This window comes from Natator depressus, chromosome 13 (genome assembly GCF_965152275.1).
Source record: "Natator depressus isolate rNatDep1 chromosome 13, rNatDep2.hap1, whole genome shotgun sequence".
Taxonomy (NCBI): Eukaryota; Metazoa; Chordata; order Testudines; family Cheloniidae; genus Natator; species Natator depressus.
Genome location: NC_134246.1, coordinates 249,276 through 268,484, shown reverse-complemented (window position 1 = coordinate 268,484; position 19,209 = coordinate 249,276). Strand labels below are relative to the sequence as shown.

The window sequence follows — 19,209 nt, the reverse complement described above, 5'->3', positions numbered from 1 at the left end:
ATTGGCCCCTGGCGCACAAAGGCCTGCTGCACCAATTTTATCTCCTTTTCAATGACTCTCAGGATGCTCATATAGGATTGTCAAGATTTCTCCCTTGTACATTTCCAAGTATATTTCATTCAGCTGAAGGAGCCAGAAGAACAGCCCCAGAGAGCGAGAGGGCAGGTATAACACAGGTCACAGCAGGGCAAGATTCCACACCCACAAGTACATCTCAGTTTTGACTGGAATGGCCCCAGAGGCAAGTTGAGTCTCTGTGACCCATTAAGTCCTTGGCTGTTGAGGAGGCCGAGCACTGCTAATTGTGGTGGTGGTTGTGTACTGGACACATAGTCCACTAGGAACTGCATGGAGACAAACCACTCAGTATAGCAAAGAAAATGACAGCTGGAAATGACTCAGACACTTGCCCTGGGCCCTCCTGCAAAGATGAATAGCTATGTCAACCCAATCCTGTCTGCGCAGCACTGGAGGTTCCCTAGCCCACTCCCTGCTTGCCTCCGTGGCTAGGTAGTGCAACACAAACAGACCAGTCACAACTGTGCAGCCAGGGCTGGTGCCCAGGAGAGAAATGATTTTCAGAAACCAGGTGAGAAAATAACTTGTTACCAGGCTACAGCTTCATGCCGAGAAAAGAGCAGGGTTGGGGAGTTGCAGGTCTCAGCAGCGAGCCCCCTGGCCTTGCTCTGCCCAAGCAGCCTGGGTAACAGAGGTTAGGGACTTGCTGTCACTATGTCTGCAGAGCTATGACACTTAGGATAATCAGCACAACAAAACCCTCTGCTAACTCCTACCACAGGCTCCCAGTCTGTATTTGGGTCATGGTGCAAGAGAAATAAGGAGCTTACAGAGCCTAGTTGTCATCAGTGTGCAGAGAAAGAGCGGGTGAAGGGGGGAAAGTGCAGACTGAGCATTAGGCCCTCTCCCACTCCGAGCAGCTGCAAGCTGCACCCACTGCTCTGGGGACATGGGAACTTTGAAAAAGATTAAATGCTTCAGAGACATTAATAACCACCAGCCTGTCAGGGAAAGAGACTAACAGTCAACTTCTTGACCCACACCAGGCACATAAGCAGGTTCCTAGACAGAGCCACAGCAACATCTCCATCCCACACCCTTAGTGTGGCTGTGCTCCATCACCATGCCAGGCACAGATACAACTGAACTGTGAGCTTCCGTCAGAGCTACGGTTACACCCAGCAGCTGCCAGGGTGTCAGGCTCTGACCCAGGACAGCCCAGGATCTGCCCAGGCCTGAATGTCGCATGGTGTCTATGGTTCAATCCCCTGTGGCATGCAAGTCTGGCATGCAAGTCTGTGCTCTATCAGTGGCAGGCTGCAATTCAGTGAGATGCTATTGCTTGGTTCCTCTCTTTTCAGTTTGTAATACAGTTGCTTTTGCAGGCTGGAGGCTGCCTGTCTCCCTCCCACAGGGCTGTGGTCACTAACCACATGTAATGTGGGCCCCAGCACCACCATTCGCTCTCAGGCTGGGAGATTTCAAACAGCCTATGTGAGATCTGAACTGTCATAGAAAAAACAGCCTCTCCCCAAAGGGAAAGACAAGGTGCTGCCTGAAAAATCAGTCCCCAGCACAGAGGTCTCTCCCCCTCAGGCAAGACCTAGCAGGAGATGGGTAAAAAGCATCTGGAGTACAAAGTGATTTCTCCATGGAGCAAGAACCTGGGGGCAGCCCACTGCCACTCCTAGACTGAGAGGCAATGTCACAGCCACCTGCAGAACTGGAACACAGCCTTACGATGAATGCATGAGGATGATTTCCTTGATCTCTTAGAGAAGTGGAGGCCAGGACATGTAGACTGGGAGTGTTGAAGAGATGCTGGCAGCCGTTGCAGCAGAGGTTTGCCTGCTCTGCTGCATTTCCTTGTAGCAACGAATGACCAGCCCTGCACCTCCGGGCCTCTCCCTCTATTTCCAGTATCCGCTCCCAAAAGCCTAGGAGTCAGTGGGATTCTGTGTGTGAATTACTAGTGACACAGAGAGGAAGAAAACAACCGATGCAGGAAAGTGCCTATTATGATGACGCACATGTGACCCGGTCATGCCATTTTCTGGTTACATCAGCTCCTTGCAAAACCCAACTCTACTAATGTCTTCAAGCCTTCAACCCTCTGCAATAAGAGATGTACAACCTCAGATCCTATAGCAACACTAGTGGAACAGAAAAGGCAACATCTGCTCTGCTAGCCGGAAATGGGGCTAGGCAGGAAAAGGCCCAGCTATAGGTATTCCAACAATTAATGCTGGCATTTGCTTTCCCAGTTAGTGTCTCCAATGGAAGGGGAACAAGTGCTCATGGAAACAGGATATTCTGGGTGCAGAGTGCATTGCTAAACCCTGCCATTCACAAGTACAACCCACACATAACAGCTGCTCTGATGGGAGTGGAGCATGGACTGAATCAGTGAGATCTCCACAAATGGAGGAACCTCACATGATTGCCATGCAAATTGAACAGCATAATCTGGAAAACACCTTCAGAAGCAGAGGGCTCTGCTAATACATCAAGAAAAAAACATCATGAGGGCTCAGTGGAAAGCTGCAAGGGAACTAAGGGGTCTTCAAAGGGCAGGTGCAGCACAAGCGCCAGCACGGCTTTCAGAGACGCTGGTATACCCGTCACATACCCAGGAAGGATTTCTCAGGGCTCCTGGAGTGTAATCCTCTCAGCAAAGGAGAGATCTGATATTAAACAGGCACAGCACTTGATTTTAATCTCAAAGATACACACAGAACATCTTCCACTTTCCACAGGAATGCCGGCCTGAGCATCTATCCTTTGAGAAGGAACTGATCATAAGTGCAGAGATAGCACGGCACCGCAGTGAATGGGAAACAAAACCTCAACAGGAGTCACATGCCCAGCTAGATGGAACCAGGCCATTCAGACAACATGACAAGAAAGCAGCTGGAATGCCTATCCCAATTCCATGCACTGTAGATAAAAGTTGCCAGGTCCTTTCTCTCCAGCACAAGAACAATGTCTGCTATTTCACCCCCTAATGCTGGAGGCAACACAGCTGGGGCCACTGGAGGGAGCCATGTCCTTCTCCAAGATTCCCTTTGGATCAGGACTCGACCTCCCTCATTGGGATAACAAACAGAACCGGATGTCCCTGCAGGGCAGGACAGGATACCAAGCAAGATATCCTCACCTCGCCACAGTCCCCTCTTTTAGACCTTCCTGTGGAATCACCGGAAGGAATTAAAACTCACCTGAGAATTCAATTAGAGAAGCATTTAGAAAAGCTCAGTGCAGACCACAGCTATGGACCAGTTCAGAGAGAGAGAGAGAGAGAGAGAGAGAGAGAGAGAACGCTGGATAAAAGCGCCCCCCTCTCACTCTCTGCTTAAGATGCCGCCTCAGCACACCACTGTCCTGTTGCCATGGGCTGCCACTGCCTGTGTGTTAATGTTCTCCCATTTATGGTAGGGTTTTGTCTTAACCCTTCCCTGTCTCTCACTGGAGAAGGCAAACACCCGGCTCCTTCCTACCTTCAGCTTGGGTCTCTGCTGTTCACAACATCATGTTAACATTGTGAAAATATGTCCCAGAGGGAGCTCTGACATGCTTCTGGTGTCACTTCCAAGCTCAGAGCAGTCTGCAGGCTGAGCCCTGCTCCGTCAGCAGGATCCTTTTATCTGAGCTGGGTAGGTCAGAGAATTTAGGGACCATGAACCTTGCCAGAAGCAGGGATGCACAATGTTCCATGGCTGGGACATACCAGGGCATGTAGGAAATACTGACATATCACTTGCCTTTTGGGAGCAACAGAATAATGATGCTTCAGGCCCAGGCATATCTGAGAGAGGACAGCCCAGGCTGGCTGGGAAGGAAGCTACATAACCAGTTCTGAGGCTGTTGAGGGTAGTATCCATAACAACTCTGCCTAGCCAAATGGTCTCCAGCCTTTCTCCTGAGTAATTAGGCTGCTACTGGCACCTTTATGGTCCCATCTGTCCTGCTCCTCTCAATGCAAAAGCCTCTCCTGAAGCAGAGGCTCAGAAAGAAACACTGTTATTGTTAGCCAGAGAACCCAGCACAGATCCGTGCATTTCCATGTGGGCACCCTGAACAAGGGATGACCAGACAGCTAATAGCACACAGAAGAATGAAGGTGCGCACCCTCAAGATCCCTGGGACAGTGGGACTGCTCCTTCTTCCTTAACAAAGCATGAAGTCTCAGTCCCTTGCATAAGCTGATTTCTTGTGACCAATAGAGAGGGCTGGGAATACTGAAAATTAACTGGTGCAAACTCTGTGCATAGTTTACAGTGTGTTAATCACAATTACGGTGTTTTGGCAATACAGACACACTGAGAAAAGTGCTCTGCTCACAAGTCTCATTTCCTGACAGTGAAACAGATGCCAGAACTCAGGACCAAATTCCTAATGGCAGGAGGATGCTAAAGTGCCCAGCGCCCAACTCAAAACTACCAAAAATGAGCGTCTCTCTAAAGTGTGAGAGCTGAATGTCCAGATCCACACTGCATTCAGCCTTAAGCCCTCTGTCAGACATTTTAATCTTGGTTATTTCAGAGGAAGAAGGAAATCTACCCCATGAGCAAGTGCCTACACATAAGGGGAGTGCCCTTCCTGACCACTGTAACAAGGGGCTGATGCCTTGAAGCCTGGATTCCCTTAAAGTCCAGTAAACTGCAATGATAGTAAGGGTGAGGACTGAAATATAGACCCAAGAAAACCTGCTGAGGCGGCGGAACTCTGCACCTCCAACCACAGAAATCCATTACAGAGCTCTCCTCATCCTGCTTAGAACCCATCAAGACAGAGTCTCAGCCTCACTTCTTGTGTCTCCGAACAGCTTCAAGAAGCCTCATCTGTCAGAGAGTAATAATGCAGCAGCAGCCAGAGTCAGACACAAGAGCAAATTATCAACTAAGCCTTTATCTACATTTATTGTGATTAGGGTACAAGGAGCAGCACCACCCCACAGGTCCCCAGAGACAATACATGGTTTCCAGAACAACTCCAAGCCTGTGGGACCTAACATGCAGGTTCTCATCCACAAAGGTCAGTGACAGGCAGGGATGAAAACTTCCCACAACTGACATGGGATACTTATTTCCTGCTCTCCAATCAATACCTAACCAGGCCCCAGAAGTCTGGGAAATCCTAGTCATAGGAAGCGAGTGCTAAAAAAAAACCTGAGGCCCGTTGGGTTCCCCCAGTCTAGTGTTAGGGTTACTGAGGGTAGGACTCTCCTGGCTAGAGTCAGGGTTACTAAGGGCAGGGATTCCTGGGCTAGGGTTAGGCCTGGGGCCTGTTGCAGACCCCAGCCTGGGCTCCCTGAACAAATAACTACTGCTCCCATAAACAAACAACCAGACCAACCCCACTTTGACCAACTTGGGCCAGTATTAAATGCACAGCAAGAGAGGTAGAGCAGGTTCAAGGACGGTTTCCTCAACTGTCTAAATCTGTAGCATGCAAGTCCTATAACTATTATATCTGCAATTAATTTAACTGGAATGTATCCTGACCATGAAACATGCTTATATGAATACAAGAGAGAAGGACAAACAGAAGACAAGCTGAAAAGAGCTGGAATTTGTAGGGAACTGACTTTCCTAATATTTCTAGCCACCTCCCCACATCTCCTGGTTTCACTATAGCTGGAAAAGAGATTTGCGTTTGAATAATATTCCTCCTTCCTCTTCTGCCATTCCTTGCAGGGAAATCACAATCCTGTGTTTGGGACCTCGTTACCAGTTGCCACGGAAAGATGGCATCTCCAGGATTCACAGGCTGTGAGGGAAGAAACTCATACTGGGATGTAGAGAGAAATAGAATTTATTATGTGCAAGAGCTGTGGAGCAAAATTCTGGGTAAGGCTGTGAGGTGCCCAGGTGGGGTCTCCTATAAGTCTCTGGCTCCTTTTCTCGTCCTGTGAGGAACGTGGGTCATTCTGGAAGTGGAAGTGCAGATTAAGATGAAACGATTCAACAGGAAGGGGAAATTCTCAGGGTTATAAATAGATCATGCTCTACAATTAGGCAGCACTACAGAGGTCACTGCAGAGCTCCCAGAGACAGCTGAGCCATATCTGAAGTTTGGGCTAAGGATGCTTTCAGTAAATCCGCATTTTAAAAATACGTCAGCAGAAATTATATTAAACTATTTCCCCTTTTATAAGAGACACATGTACAAAACTAAAACAAAGCTCAGGAACACTACTCCTTATGTACAGTTGTGTATATTGTGGACTCAATTATGTATGTATTATATATAGTGGACTCAACTTATTCAAAGCCTTTGAACAGTCCCGCTGCAGACTGTACAGGGACACCCAAGGAAGATAGACAAGCATCAAAGGTGAAATGACCAGACATGGAGCATGAGAAGAATCCCAGCAGTTTATGAAATAGTCAGTGGAAGGTTTGTACAGGTATAACAATGTGCTATACAGAGATATCACTCAAGAGACCCACAAAAACCAACGACTCAGCAGAAGAAGCTTTCTAACGCAGGAGAAACAAAGCTCAATATACTGGCAATACTTTGGATCAGCACCTAAATACAGGAGATTGCTTAATGAAGGTGGTCTCCCAAACAGGCTTCACTGTATGGCTTAACAAAAACCAACCCCACAGGTGAGAGATGGTGTATTTTAAATTGGAATGAAATTTTGCAGAGTTAGGGGAAGTTCAGCTACACCTAGTAAGTTCTCAATTTTGAAACTCTCGGAAAGCAGCATGCGTGATTATTACTATCAGACAGTTAGCAGTCTCTTACAACGCACTCCGCGACTGCACGATGATTTACAAATTTCTTGTGGGGAGATAAGAGCCTCGTCAAAACTAATTAAAGATCAATTTACTACGTGCAGGTACCTCACTGGAGAAATGTCTTCAAATAAAGCAGTGAGGGGAGGGGAGACTAAAGTGGAGAGGCAGTCAGCAGAGAAGCCGCAATACTCTGTTCAAAAGGCTTCTGCTCTGGGAAGCAGCAAATCTAGAAGACTGCTACACTCCAAATAGAATTAATTCTCCTATTCAAAAGCTCCGTTTCCTTTGCTTTATGAAGGGAGAGCTGAGTGTGTTGCACACAGAATAAAAATGAAGAGGAAGAAAAGAGCAACACAAGAAAATAAACTGCATGGCTGAAACCCCTAAACAATTAATAGCTCCAGCTTCTGAAAAGCATTGGATGCGGTATAACTTACTAGGAGATTCTCAGAAAGTCCCCAGTTGGCACTACCAACAGACAACAAGCTCCCCACAACAAAGGGGTGAGGACATGTCTAGTAGGGAAACTCATGGCAGATTGTTCTCTTGTCCAGAGTAGGGACAGGGAAAAACAAGGTAGCTGAAGAAAGCCTATGCTGCACTACAGTCCCACTTTAGGGCTTTTTTCCAGTATCCCATATCTTCTCCCTCACCTCAGTCCAGAAAGAAACAAAGAGAAACATACTTCTTCTCTAGAGAACTCATCTCATACATGTCCTAGACTTAGCTTCCTCTGGGTCCCTCTACCTCCTAGCACCCTTATAACTTTCTCAGAGAGGCTGCGTATTGTAACAACCAGAAGTTTGCACTGGACATCTTTCTCAAATGACACTTGACTCTAATAAGTCTATACTCTGATGTGGTTGTTTTAACTTGCCTCTTGCAAGATGATTGGGTAGAAAATACTTCATACGAAAGATGTAGATACCTAGTCACAGATAAAAAAGGAGGAGAGTTAGAAAAAGAAAGAGAACAATACAAACCAGACAGATGGGCAAGGAGAGAAATGCTGTAAGATGAGTCAGCAGAACCTGGAGTTTGGTACAAAATTCATCTTAAAAAGCTGCCTCCCAAAAACTTCTCTGAGCAAGTGTTGTGCATAGTACAGCTTCAGGGATGCAGAATAATGATGTACGGTACCAAAGAGGTCATCTACTTAATCAATCACCATATTTAAAAGAACTGTGGATTGTTAGCCGGAAGCATACTCCACAGGCAAGGGATATAGCTATCATCCATCTCAAAAGCAGTCTAAATACTCTGCTGATTGAGAAGGCAGGCTAATGCTCAGAACAAATTAATACTGACCAACTAGACTGAAGCTGCTCCTCCAGGGAGCTGAACTGTCAAAAGAAGAATTTTAAATGTATTTGAAAATTAACAGGAAGTCAGACTCAGGACTGTACAGTTGGGATAATGTGTGTGACCTGTGCCACGTGTATGCTGAGGTGACAGGGGATAGGCTGCAGTCCCAGAAAACAAAAATATCAAAGCTAATCAAGATAGTCAAAGAGCGTTTAACAACAGTAGTTCATTTGCCCTGAGCAGCAGTCACAGCCTGCAAGTATTCCTCAAATGGCAAAACGCGATATTTAGGCCCATGGATAAATCTGGTGCTCCAGACTTTTAAAACTTTAAAATGGAGTCATAATGGCATTATCAAATGAGATTACCAAAGTGACTCCCTGCAAAGACTTGGACATTATCAGCAAAACATTGGGTTTACTCTGGATGGCTTTAATAAAATTATGCACCAACAATTGCTTAATGCTACACAAACTACAAGACAAAGACAGATGTGTACCTTGATAATCTGACTGTGAGGTGATGTATAACTGAATATTGTCTGCATATTTATAGAAAGGTAGCTTGCATATTTCCATATAATGGGGACTAAGCAGGAACATGTCAACGCAACCCCAAGTGAGGATCTGAAACAGGTGCCTGAGAGACACCACCACAGAATAAAGCAGATTCTGAGCTCCAATGACTTTGTGAAAGAATAGGAAACATTTAGACAACAAAGATTCAGATCAAGCCAGGGACAGCCTGAAGGACCAAGAATTGACTTCTGTCTGAAGAAGAGAACGCCATGGGTCACTGTATCCAATGCTGCTGACAGATCTTACTAACAGCAATTGTTATCAATGGTGCATGATAAACTTCTAGCAGTGCAGGTTCTGTATTATGTGGTTTTCAATAGCTCTGTTGGAGCTTTCCACATAAATCAAGCAGGCCCAGGCTGGCATGCAGGAGCTCTGAGCTCTCTCAAGCACTTTCTCAATAGGATACACAGCTTAGAATTGGCAAAGAATTGACAGAATGGCTGTTCTAAAGCCAAAGGAAGAAACAATATCAAATAACTGAACCACACAATGAGGCAATTTGCAAAAGAAACTAAGGATGGTGCAGAGTGTGCGCGCACACGTGCAAGAAAACCTGGAAAAGCATATGTCAGGTAGGACAAAGTCAGGCTCATTGTGAGATAAGAATTCCAGCCACACCACTGCAGGCTGTGATCACATTGGATCTTACAAGATAAATAGGATTCGGCTTGTTTGATATTTTGATGAGAGATCTCCAAGAAACATCTAGAAGTGGCAGGAAGTGGTGGTGGGGGGGCTATCTTCCCTCTGGTCCACTCAAGAGGTGCCGTGGGTGCATTCTTAGAGAGAAAAGACCAAAGCTCTGGTGTCCTGTCCCAATCCTAACTTCGGTAACTACTTTCTAGCTACACACACACACACACACACACACACACACACACACACTCAACCCAATTCCTTCTAAAGTTTTGATGAGTGGTGCTGTGAAACTGGTACCATGCCCTCCCCCACATGTGGATCCATTTCTGGTTTGTGATCCATGGGGTTGGACAGTGCTACACATAAGGTTACTAACATCAAGGAAAGCACAGACCCAGCACAGGGCAAGGTGGGGCCCAAAGAGTTATTCTCTGGCACTGCATAGAGGCAAGCTCAGCCAGCAACGTCCAGGCAGCACTGAGTGAACACTGCCACAAGCAATGCCCACACCGATGCTGGGGCTCCCTCAACCCACCTGGCACCCAGCCCTCTGCAAGGCCCCCAGGCCCCAGCTCCCGTCTTGCAGCTGCCTTGAAGTACCCAGCTCCCCTCATGGTAGCTGGTTAAACCCAGCAGGCTCCCTGTGCTGAGGCACTTTGCTATAAACAAAATTGACACCGCCTCCCCCTATCCCGGGCACTGCATCCTGCTCCCTGCCACCCTGTCCCATGGCCCCCAACCGGCCCAGGCACCAGCCCCCCACCACGGCACCAGCCCCCCAACATCCCCCATCCCGGGCACTGCCTCCCTCCCCCAGCCACCCTGTCCCACGGCCCCCCAGCTGGCCCAGGCACCGGCCCCCCACCATCCCCCAACCCGGGCACTGCCTCCCGCCCCCAGCCACCCTGTCCCACGGCCCCCAGCTGGCCCAGCCCCCCACCAGCCCCCAACCCCGGCACCAGCCCAGGCACCGGCCCCCAGCCGCAGCACCAGCCCCCCAACATCCCCCATCCCGGGCACTGCCTCCTGCCCCCAGCCACCCTGTCCCACGGCCCCCCAGCTGGCCCAGGCACCAGCCCCCTACCATCCCCAGGCACCAGCACAGATCCCCACCAGCCCCCAGCCCCCCAACATCCCCCATCCCGGGCACTGCCTCCCGCCCCCAGCCACCCTGTCCCATGGCCCCCAGCTGGCCCAGCCCCCCACCAGCCCCCAACCCCGGCACCAGCCCAGGCACCGGCCCCCAGCCGCAGCACCAGCCCCCCAACATCCCCCATCCCGGGCACTGCCTCCTGCCCCCAGCCACCCTGTCCCACGGCCCCCCAGCTGGCCCAGGCACCAGCCCCCTACCATCCCCAGGCACCAGCACAGATCCCCACCAGCCCCCAGCCCCCCAACATCCCCCAACCCGGGCACTGCCTCCCGCCCCCAGCCACCCTGTCCCACGGCCCCCAGCTGGCCCAGCCCCCCACCAGCCCCCAACCCCGGCACCAGCCCAGGCACCGGCCCCCAGCCGCAGCACCAGCCCCCCAACATCCCCCATCCCGGGCACTGCCTCCTGCCCCCAGCCACCCTGTCCCACGGCCCCCCAGCTGGCCCAGGCACCAGCCCCCTACCATCCCCAGGCACCAGCACAGATCCCCACCAGCCCCCAGCCCCCCAACATCCCCCATCCCGGGCACTGCCTCCCGCCCCCAGCCACCCTGTCCCATGGCCCCCAGCTGGCCCAGCCCCCCACCAGCCCCCAACCCCGGCACCAGCCCAGGCACCGGCCCCCAGCCGCAGCACCAGCCCCCCAACATCCCCCATCCCGGGCACTGCCTCCCGCCCCCAGCCACCCTGTCCCACGGCCCCCCAGCTGGCCCAGGCACCAGCCCCCTACCATCCCCAGGCACCAGCACAGATCCCCACCAGCCCCCAGCCCCCCAACATCCCCCATCCCGGGCACTGCCTCCCGCCCCCAGCCACCCTGTCCCACGGCCCCCAGCTGGCCCAGCCCCCCACCAGCCCCCAACCCCGGCACCAGCCCAGGCACCAGCCCCCAGCCGCAGCACCAGCCCCCCAACATCCCCCATCCCGGGCACTGCCTCCCGCCCCCAGCCACCCTGTCCCACGGCCCCCCAGCTGGCCCAGGCACCAGCCCCCCACCATCCCCAGGCACCAGCACAGATCCCCACCAGCCCCCAGCCCCCCAACATCCCCCATCCCGGGCACTGCCTCCTGCCCCCAGCCACCCTGTCCCACGGCCCCCAGCTGGCCCAGGCACCACCCCCCGCTCCCAACGGCCCTCCCGCCCCAGCTCCCCCCCTCTCACCCGAGCCGGCGGCTCCCAGTCCCCGTCGCGACCCGCCTCCAGTGGCGCAGACCCGCCCCGAGGTCGCGACCAGCCCCATTGCAGCCTCTCCTTGTCACGCAGCCCCCTGGGCCTCCCATTGGACAGGAGGCCTGTCTGTCACTCAGACGAACGGGTCGGCTCGTAACCCCGCCGCGCAGCGCTCTGCTGACAAGCGGGTCCCGCCCGCCGCCGCCTGCCCGCCGCGGGCCAAGGCCCCGCCCGCGACTGACCCCCCGGGGATGGGGCCGGTGGCGGGCTGGGGGCACGGGGCACGCTGAGCGGGCAATGGTGGGGAGGGGGCGCCGCTGAGCGGGGGGTGGATAGGTCGGGGCGGCGAATAAGTGAGCCGGCTGGATGGCGGCGGGGGGCAGAGGAATGCGAGGCCGGAGCGAAGGGGGGGTGAGGCTGGATGAGAAAGAGAAGCAGGGTGGTGCATTGCAGTCATTAAGGCGAAAGCATGGATGACGATTTGGCATCTGACCGGAGGGACAGAGACTCGTGCAGCAGTTGGTGGTACTGGGTGATTTCTGTCTCTGTAGCTAGTGGGGTAGTCAGAAACAGCCGGGAGTCCAGATACCCTCTGAGGTTGTGATCTAACACAGTGATCTGGGGCTGGTACCTTCAGGGAGGTGTGACGTTACGTACCTCCCTTTAGCCACCAGTATAGGAACGGTCATACTGGGTCAGACCAAAGGTCCATCTAGCCCAGTATCCTGTCTGATGACAGGGGCCAATGCCAGGACAGGTGCCCCAGAGGGAATGACCAGGTGATCCATCAAGTGATCCATCTCCTGTTGCCCATTCCTGGCTTCTGGCAAACAGAGGCTATGGACACCATCCCTGCCCATCCTGGCTAATAGCCATTGATGAATCTATCCTCCATGAATTTATCTAGTTCTTTTTTGAACCCTGGTATAATCTTGGCCTTCACAACATCCTCTGGCAAAGAGTTCCACAGGTTGACTGTGCATTGTGTGAAGAAATACTTCCTTTTGTTTGTTTTAAACCTGCTGCCTATTAATTTCATTTGGTGACCCCTAAGTTTTTGTGTTTGAGGAGTAAATAACACTTCCTTGTTTACTTTCTCCACAACAGTCATGATTTTATAGACCTCCATCATATACCCCTTAGCCATCTCTTTTCCAAGCTGAAATGTCCCAGTCTTATTAATCTCTCCTCGTATGGAAGCTGTTCCATGTCCCTAATCATTTTTGTTGCCCATCTCTGTACCTTTTCCAATTCTAATATCTCTTTTGAGATGAGGCATCCAGAACTGCACACAGTATTCAAGATGTGAGTGTACCATGGATTTATACAGAAGCAATATATTTTCTGTCTTATTATCTATCCCTTTCTTAAAGATTCGCAACATTCTGTTTGCTTTTTTGACTGCTGCTGCACATTGTGTGGATGTTTTCAGAGAACTATCCACAATGGCACAAAGATCTCTTTCTTGAGTGGTAACAGCTAATTTAGACCCCATCATTTTGTATGTATAGTTGGGATTATGTTTTCCAATGTGCACTACTTCGCATTTATCAACATTTAATTTCATTCGCCATTTTGTTGGTCAGGTCACCCAGTTTTGTGAGATCTCTTTGTAACTGTTCACAGTCTGCTTTGAACTTTTCACCAGTCTCCTACATCGTCTCTTAGTTTGGCTTCAGCCAGCTATTCTACACTGAGACTGAGCTTCTCCAAGCACCAGGATAGTTGGGAAACGATAATGTTTGTATTAAACATAAAGGAGCTCTAAAGCTGGGTGTTATCTTCATATTGCTATCATTGGAGCTTCTTTTGTCTCCTAGACTCAATTTACTGTTCCTGGGATTCAGAGGAGTGGGTGATGTCTATGAACCACTGTAGACTGGCTAGTCCTAGCAGCAAGAAGTGCTGCTTTGTACAGTTTGGTGCAGGCATTCAGATTGGAAAACCAATTAATATTCCAGAATAATTCAGGAGGGAGTGATTTAACAGCTCCTAAAACAGGGACGTAGCATCTCTTGACCACTTCCACAATGTAGACATGTCAAAAATTCTGTGTGATTTATTTACTACAAATATCATGCACATTTTAAATATATTTAAAAATGGAAGAGGAACTTTTCTTTCAGAAAGGCCAGTGCCAACTTCCTTCAAACAACCGTTTGTTATGTTAAGCTCTTGCTCAAGAAATTGTTTCTTAGCTCTGGCTTTCTTGATGGTTATTACATTGTCTTAAACGTTTTCTTTGGTAAGGGTTCAGAGGTTTGTGGCACAGCACCTTTGGTGTCAATAGGTATCTCTGGTTTCATAGTAGCAGCCGTGTTAGTCTGTATTTGCAAAAAGAAAGGGAGTACTTGTGGCGCCTTAGAGACTAACAAATTTATTTGAGCGTAAGCTTTCGTGAGCTACAGCTCACGACTGAAGGCATCCGACGAAGTGAGCTGTAGCTCACGAAAGCTTACGCTCAAATAAATTTGTTAGTCTCTAAGGTGCCACAAGTCCTCCTTTTCTTTTTGTGAATAGGTATCTCTGTGTTCCCTAGTTCCTTTAGCTTCTGCTGTGATGCCTACAAGAAAATAGCTTAGTAGGGCACCTGCCTGTCTAGATCAGCACTCAGGAGTGAGCTAGCCATCCTTCCAGAGAGCAGAGGTGAAACTCGCGGGAAGCAGCAGAATCCTAGATGAGGGAAGGCCAGGGGACTGGATTGTGTGTATGGGGCGGGCAGGCAAATGCAGCATGTTTAATCTAAACACTAAAGCGAGACGATAAGGCCGCTCCCCAAACCACCCGTCACCTGTCTGCAGGCCGTGTCCCTCGCGGCCTTTGCCTGGGGCAGGCCCGGTGAGGGAAGCGCCACGGTAGCTCAGGCACCGCCAGCGTCCAGTAATAAACGACGGCGACGGACGCTTTCACCCCGCCCCGGGCTTGCCCTCGAGACCCCGGCCCCCGCGGCTGGCGAGGCTCGGGCCGGCGCGGGAGGGGCCAGGGAGGGAACAGGCTGTGGCGGGCGGCAGTCCGTTCTTTTCCGTGAAACCCCACCAGAAACACCTCCGGTCCCCGCGGCCAGAGGGAAGGGGGAACACTTTGTGCGCGGGCCGTGCCGGCACTTCCGGTCTGCTCCAAACAGCAGAAAGGGACCGGAAGTGTAGGGGGCACAGTTATCGCACGGACACTTCCGGGTCAGATGACTTTTCCGCTGTGAGCAGGCGGTCGGCGAGGCTGCGGCGGGAGAAATTGGTGGGGTGCTGGTGTCGGAAAAGCCGCAGCCATGGTGAGGGCCCGCGTGTAACGCGGCGGCGGCGGGAGGAGGAGGAGGAGGAGGGGCCGGGCCCCGGGTGTAAGGCGGCGGGAGGAGGAGGGGCCGGGCCCCGGCCCCGGGTGTAAGGCGGCGGCGGCGGCGGGAGGAGGAGGGGCCGGGCCCCGGGTGTAAGGCGGCGGCGGCGGCGGGAGGAGGAGGGGCCGGGCCCCGGGTGTAAGGCGGCGGCGGGAGGAGGAGGAGGAGGGGCCGGGCCCCGGGTGTAAGGCGGCGGCGGCGGGAGGAGGAGGGGCCGGGCCCCGGGTGTAACGCGGCGGCTCCTCTTGTAGACTGTGGGGAAGAGCAGCAAGATGCTGCAACACATCGATTATCGCATGAGGTGCATCCTGCAGGATGGACGTGTCTTCATCGGCACTTTCAAGGCCTTCGACAAGCACATGAATCTGATCCTGTGTGATTGCGATGAGTTCCGCAAGATCAAGTGAGTGGGGGTTGTCAGGGTGTGGGAGGAGGGGAGAGAATGCATCACATGGGTGGCTGTCCTGTGTATTCTCATTGAAGGACTTTGGAAGAGTAACAAAGCAAAATGAGAATGAGTGAGATTGAGTTTCAGGGAAAGACTGAAGGGGCTAAGCACCGCTGTCTGGCAGAGGTTGAGCGATAGTTTGTAAATATCTGAAAGTTGTAACCTCCAATATGGAAGGGGCCCTATTAGGGTAGGTAATGGGGTTATAACTCAGTTTCTCCCCACTGCTCCATTGAAAATACTTAGCAGAACATATGGAAAAACATCCTGACTTTGAGCTATATCTAGTTTAGGTGGGAGCTCCACACTTCAAAATAAATAGAATACTTATGTAACTGATGTTGTTGTGGTGAGTCTGTGCCTTTCTAGGGATGGGAGGTTATCCCTACTAGCCTAAAAGTAGGAGCCTCTAGTAGTTGTAGTAGATTTATATCCTTCTAAATTAGCCACTAGTGCAGCAACCACTCTGCTAATGTGGGTTACAACTAGAGGAGTGTACACTAGGTAACAGTCTTGTCCTGGCCCTGGAAAGTTGGACTGACTGGATCTTGTAATAGAGCTCTTCAGCTCTGCTTTCTGAATCATCTGCCTGCTTCATGACCTGGTGCTTCTGTTATGGACTCAGCGAGCTGGTTGACTTGGTGGGTGTGGTTTTTGAGATGAGGGTCGCACCTCTGGTTCTGATTATTTCCATGTTTCTCTATACCCACTTTATTCCTGCAGCTCTAGCGGAGGAGTCAGAATGCAGGGGCTGCAGCATTAAGTGTTGTTAGTTTGAAAAACATGGGTGAATTGGTTTGGTTGCTGTGTTGATAGAATTCTAATAACCTCTATGGATTTCGGGAGGTGTGCATTCATGTTGTCTTCCCCACTTCTGATTCAAGCGGGTAAAACAAGCAAGGGAAACAATTTTATGGAGTCTGTACCCTCCCTCCAGTAACAGCTTTGGTGTGTTCTTGGGATGGGGGGGGAACATCACCAGTTTTGGAATAGTGGGATGAGGTATCTGTCACAGACTTGAACAGTGGTGTTCAGAGGAATGCTTTTCTCTAAAAACTTACTTCTCTCTCTCTCTCTCTCTCTCTCAGACCCAAGAATTCAAAGCAGCCGGAGCGGGAAGAGAAACGGGTCCTGGGTCTGGTATTGCTGCGAGGAGAGAACCTGGTGTCTATGACAGTTGAGGGGCCACCTCCAAAAGATGTAAGGAGGATGGGTGCAGAACCAAAGGGGTCAGACAAATCCAGTGTCCATTGCCAACGGGGTTTAAATGGCTAGTCATTAGCTCTACTCTTTCCTGGCACTAGCCTGTGTCTGGATCCAGGGAATTTCACTGTGCAAAGTCTAACTTGTTCTGTAGCAGCTCACACCCATTAGAGATGAAGTGCTTGGGGGTCTGAAGCAACTTGCTGAACTGAAATCACTGATTGCTTGTATTTCCCTATGTTTCAGACTGGCATTGCCCGGGTGCCTCTAGCTGGAGCTGCAGGAGGACCTGGAGTTGGGAGGGCAGCTGGACGAGGAGTGCCAGCTGGTGCTCCCATGCCACAGGCGCCAGCAGGGTTAGCTGGTCCTGTCAGAGGAGTGGGAGGACCATCCCAACAGGTGAAATGCTGTGGTTCAGTAGAAGAAAGGACTTAACTCTTGATTACTGTATTTTGAATAGATTTCAATCTCTTGGCTCTGTGTGGTTCAAGTGTTTGTGCTAGGCAACAGCAATCCAAAAATAGACTGAACTGGGGTCTTGGGACTAGCATGTTGCATAGCAGACTCCTTGGCATGTCTGTGGCTCATGCACTGATAGGGAACGGTTTGAAGGAAAAGTGCAGCTTCCTGTATAAAACCCACTTAGTATAATTCTACACTGAATTCCCCCCACAGTAGTATGTTAAGGGTGTGCAGCCCTGTCTTGTAACGAGGGCTCATACATGAAATGGAAAATGGGGTAAAAGTCCTAAGGCATGAGAAATGAAATTAAACCTTTCTTCTCATTGTCCCATTTGCTATAAAAGCAACACTTTGTGCAGTATTTGTGAATTTTCTTTCTGTTCACAGGTGATGACGCCTCAGGGCCGTGGAACAGTTGCTGCTGCTGCTGCTGCAGCCACAGCTAGTATAGCCGGAGCTCCTACCCAATACACACCAGGCCGTGGTGGTCCTCCCCCTCCAATGGGCAGAGGAGCACCTCCTCCAGGTAAAGAACAGCTTTGCTTGTGGTCTAGGACAAGAGGAGGACCATAAGGTGTGGCTGGATTGATGATGACTTTTGACTTTATCTGAACCCAATGAAGAATTTGGTATTAAGCAGGATTACTCTGAGGTCCAGCCAGTAGTGAGTTGTGGCTACATTCAACATGGAACTGTAGCAAACAGTAAGCAAAGAATCTGCTGGAGACAGTTGTTTGTTCCTCTTTGGGTTGGGAGTCTGCGCTTCAGTGCTTATTATAAAGCCAATTTGTAGTGAAATGCTCATCCCTATCTTAGGTGTAGCAAGTGTCTGTACCAGTTCTGAAACTTGTCCTCTTCCTTTCATTGCAGGAATGATGGGACCACCTCCTGGCATGAGACCACCCATGGGTCCACCCATGGGAATGCCACCTGGCCGAGGTGCACCCATGGGAATGCCTCCCCCAGGGATGAGACCGCCTCCCCCAGGGATGAGAGGTGAGTGAGCCTTCTTGGCATGTGGGAAGGGTAGTATCCAGTTCTGGATAAGTGTGCGACTGTGACAATGTATAAACTTCAGTAGAGTATGGTGGAGCAGAACTACGTTCCCCCTGCTAGGACAGCTGAGAAACTGCCCTGTAAAACCATACAGTGTCCCAAGAGGGGCCTCTAGGCCTTTTGAAGCAATGAACTGCACTGTTGCTGAATAGCATTTTCTGCGTGACCTTGCTTCAGATGCTTTGTTGTTCTTTGTAGACTTTTCAACTGATGGCCTTTGTTCTTTTCCTTCCAGGTCCCCCTCCCCCTGGTATGCGCCCACCACGACCTTAAGGTGTTCTGTGCTGTTACTGTGGATTGTGTGGGAGCTAGAGTTAAGTGAATGGGCTCTGTTTTGCCCCCTGAACGGCCTAGAATTCATTATGTATATTTTTTTTCTATTTACTGGCTGTAAAATTTGCCCTTTTTAATAAAGTTAGAAAACTCTTCCTTGGGGATTACTTTTATTCCACCTGCATGTGGTTTGAGGCCCAAGGCTCTATGTGGAAGGTAGAAAAGCACTTAAAATGGTGGTGGCAAGAGCTACCTTCAGTCCTTGAAGGAGTAGCAGCAGCTAATGGGAGTTTTGCAAGGAAGTTCTCCAGCTGAAGGAGTAACTACATGACCATTGAAGTGAGTTTGTGTGCTTGCTGCCTGATTGAAGTATGTAGCGTGGTCTGATTTGGGATCCATCTGCTGAGCCTAGCAGCTTGCTAGGCAAGGCTGAGACCTTCTTAACGAGGCTTTGATCTCTATTCCCTTTAGCACCCATGTTAATCCTTAACCAGGGGACAGGGCTACTCAGGGAGAGCAGGGATTTAAAAAGCCAACTCCAAAGGGCTTGTCTACACTACTGCGCGGGGTCGATCTAAGATACACAACTTCAGCTATGTGAATAGCGTAGCTGAAGTCTATGTACTTAGATCTACTTACCGCGGTGTCTTCACTGCAGTAAGTCAACAGCTGATGCTCTCCCGTCGGCTTCGCTTGTGCTCCTCGTTCTGGTGGAGTACCGGAGTCAATGGGAGAGCGCTCAGCAGTCGATTTATCGCATCTGCTGGATCGATCGCTGCCTGCCGAGCTGGCGAGTAGTATAGACAAGCCCTAAGTGAGCA

The 19,209-nt window shown here is 50.7% G+C and overlaps 2 protein-coding genes across 3 annotated transcripts in view; one reads left to right on the top strand and one right to left on the bottom strand.

Annotated features, from left to right (window-relative positions):
- ELMO2 (engulfment and cell motility 2) overlaps nucleotides 1–11,673 on the bottom strand; it is a 46,625-nt gene extending 34,952 nt beyond the window's left edge. For both annotated transcript variants that reach the window (XM_074970012.1, XM_074970013.1), the window contains exon 1: nucleotides 11,607–11,673. The gene's annotated coding sequence lies outside the window, so the exon portion shown is untranslated. The remainder of the gene's footprint in view (nucleotides 1–11,606) is intronic.
- Nucleotides 11,674–14,724: 3,051 nt separating this feature from the next.
- Nucleotides 14,725–18,503, top strand: SNRPB (small nuclear ribonucleoprotein polypeptides B and B1). The gene is made up of 7 exons (XM_074969370.1): nucleotides 14,725–14,883; nucleotides 15,198–15,349; nucleotides 16,483–16,594; nucleotides 16,844–16,996; nucleotides 17,447–17,585; nucleotides 17,930–18,055; nucleotides 18,351–18,503. Exons 1-7 carry the CDS (start codon nucleotides 14,881–14,883, stop codon nucleotides 18,386–18,388), a joined length of 723 nt encoding a protein of 240 aa, XP_074825471.1. The 5' UTR covers nucleotides 14,725–14,880; the 3' UTR covers nucleotides 18,389–18,503.
- The last annotated feature ends 706 nt before the right edge of the window (nucleotides 18,504–19,209 follow it).

Coding starts and splice junctions, on each gene's coding strand:
- SNRPB (XM_074969370.1), top strand. Junction 16,595..16,843: donor AGGGGCCACCTCCAAAAGAT/GTAAGGAGGATG, acceptor CCTATGTTTCAG/ACTGGCATTGCCCGGGTGCC. Junction 18,056..18,350: donor GCCTCCCCCAGGGATGAGAG/GTGAGTGAGCCT, acceptor TTTTCCTTCCAG/GTCCCCCTCCCCCTGGTATG.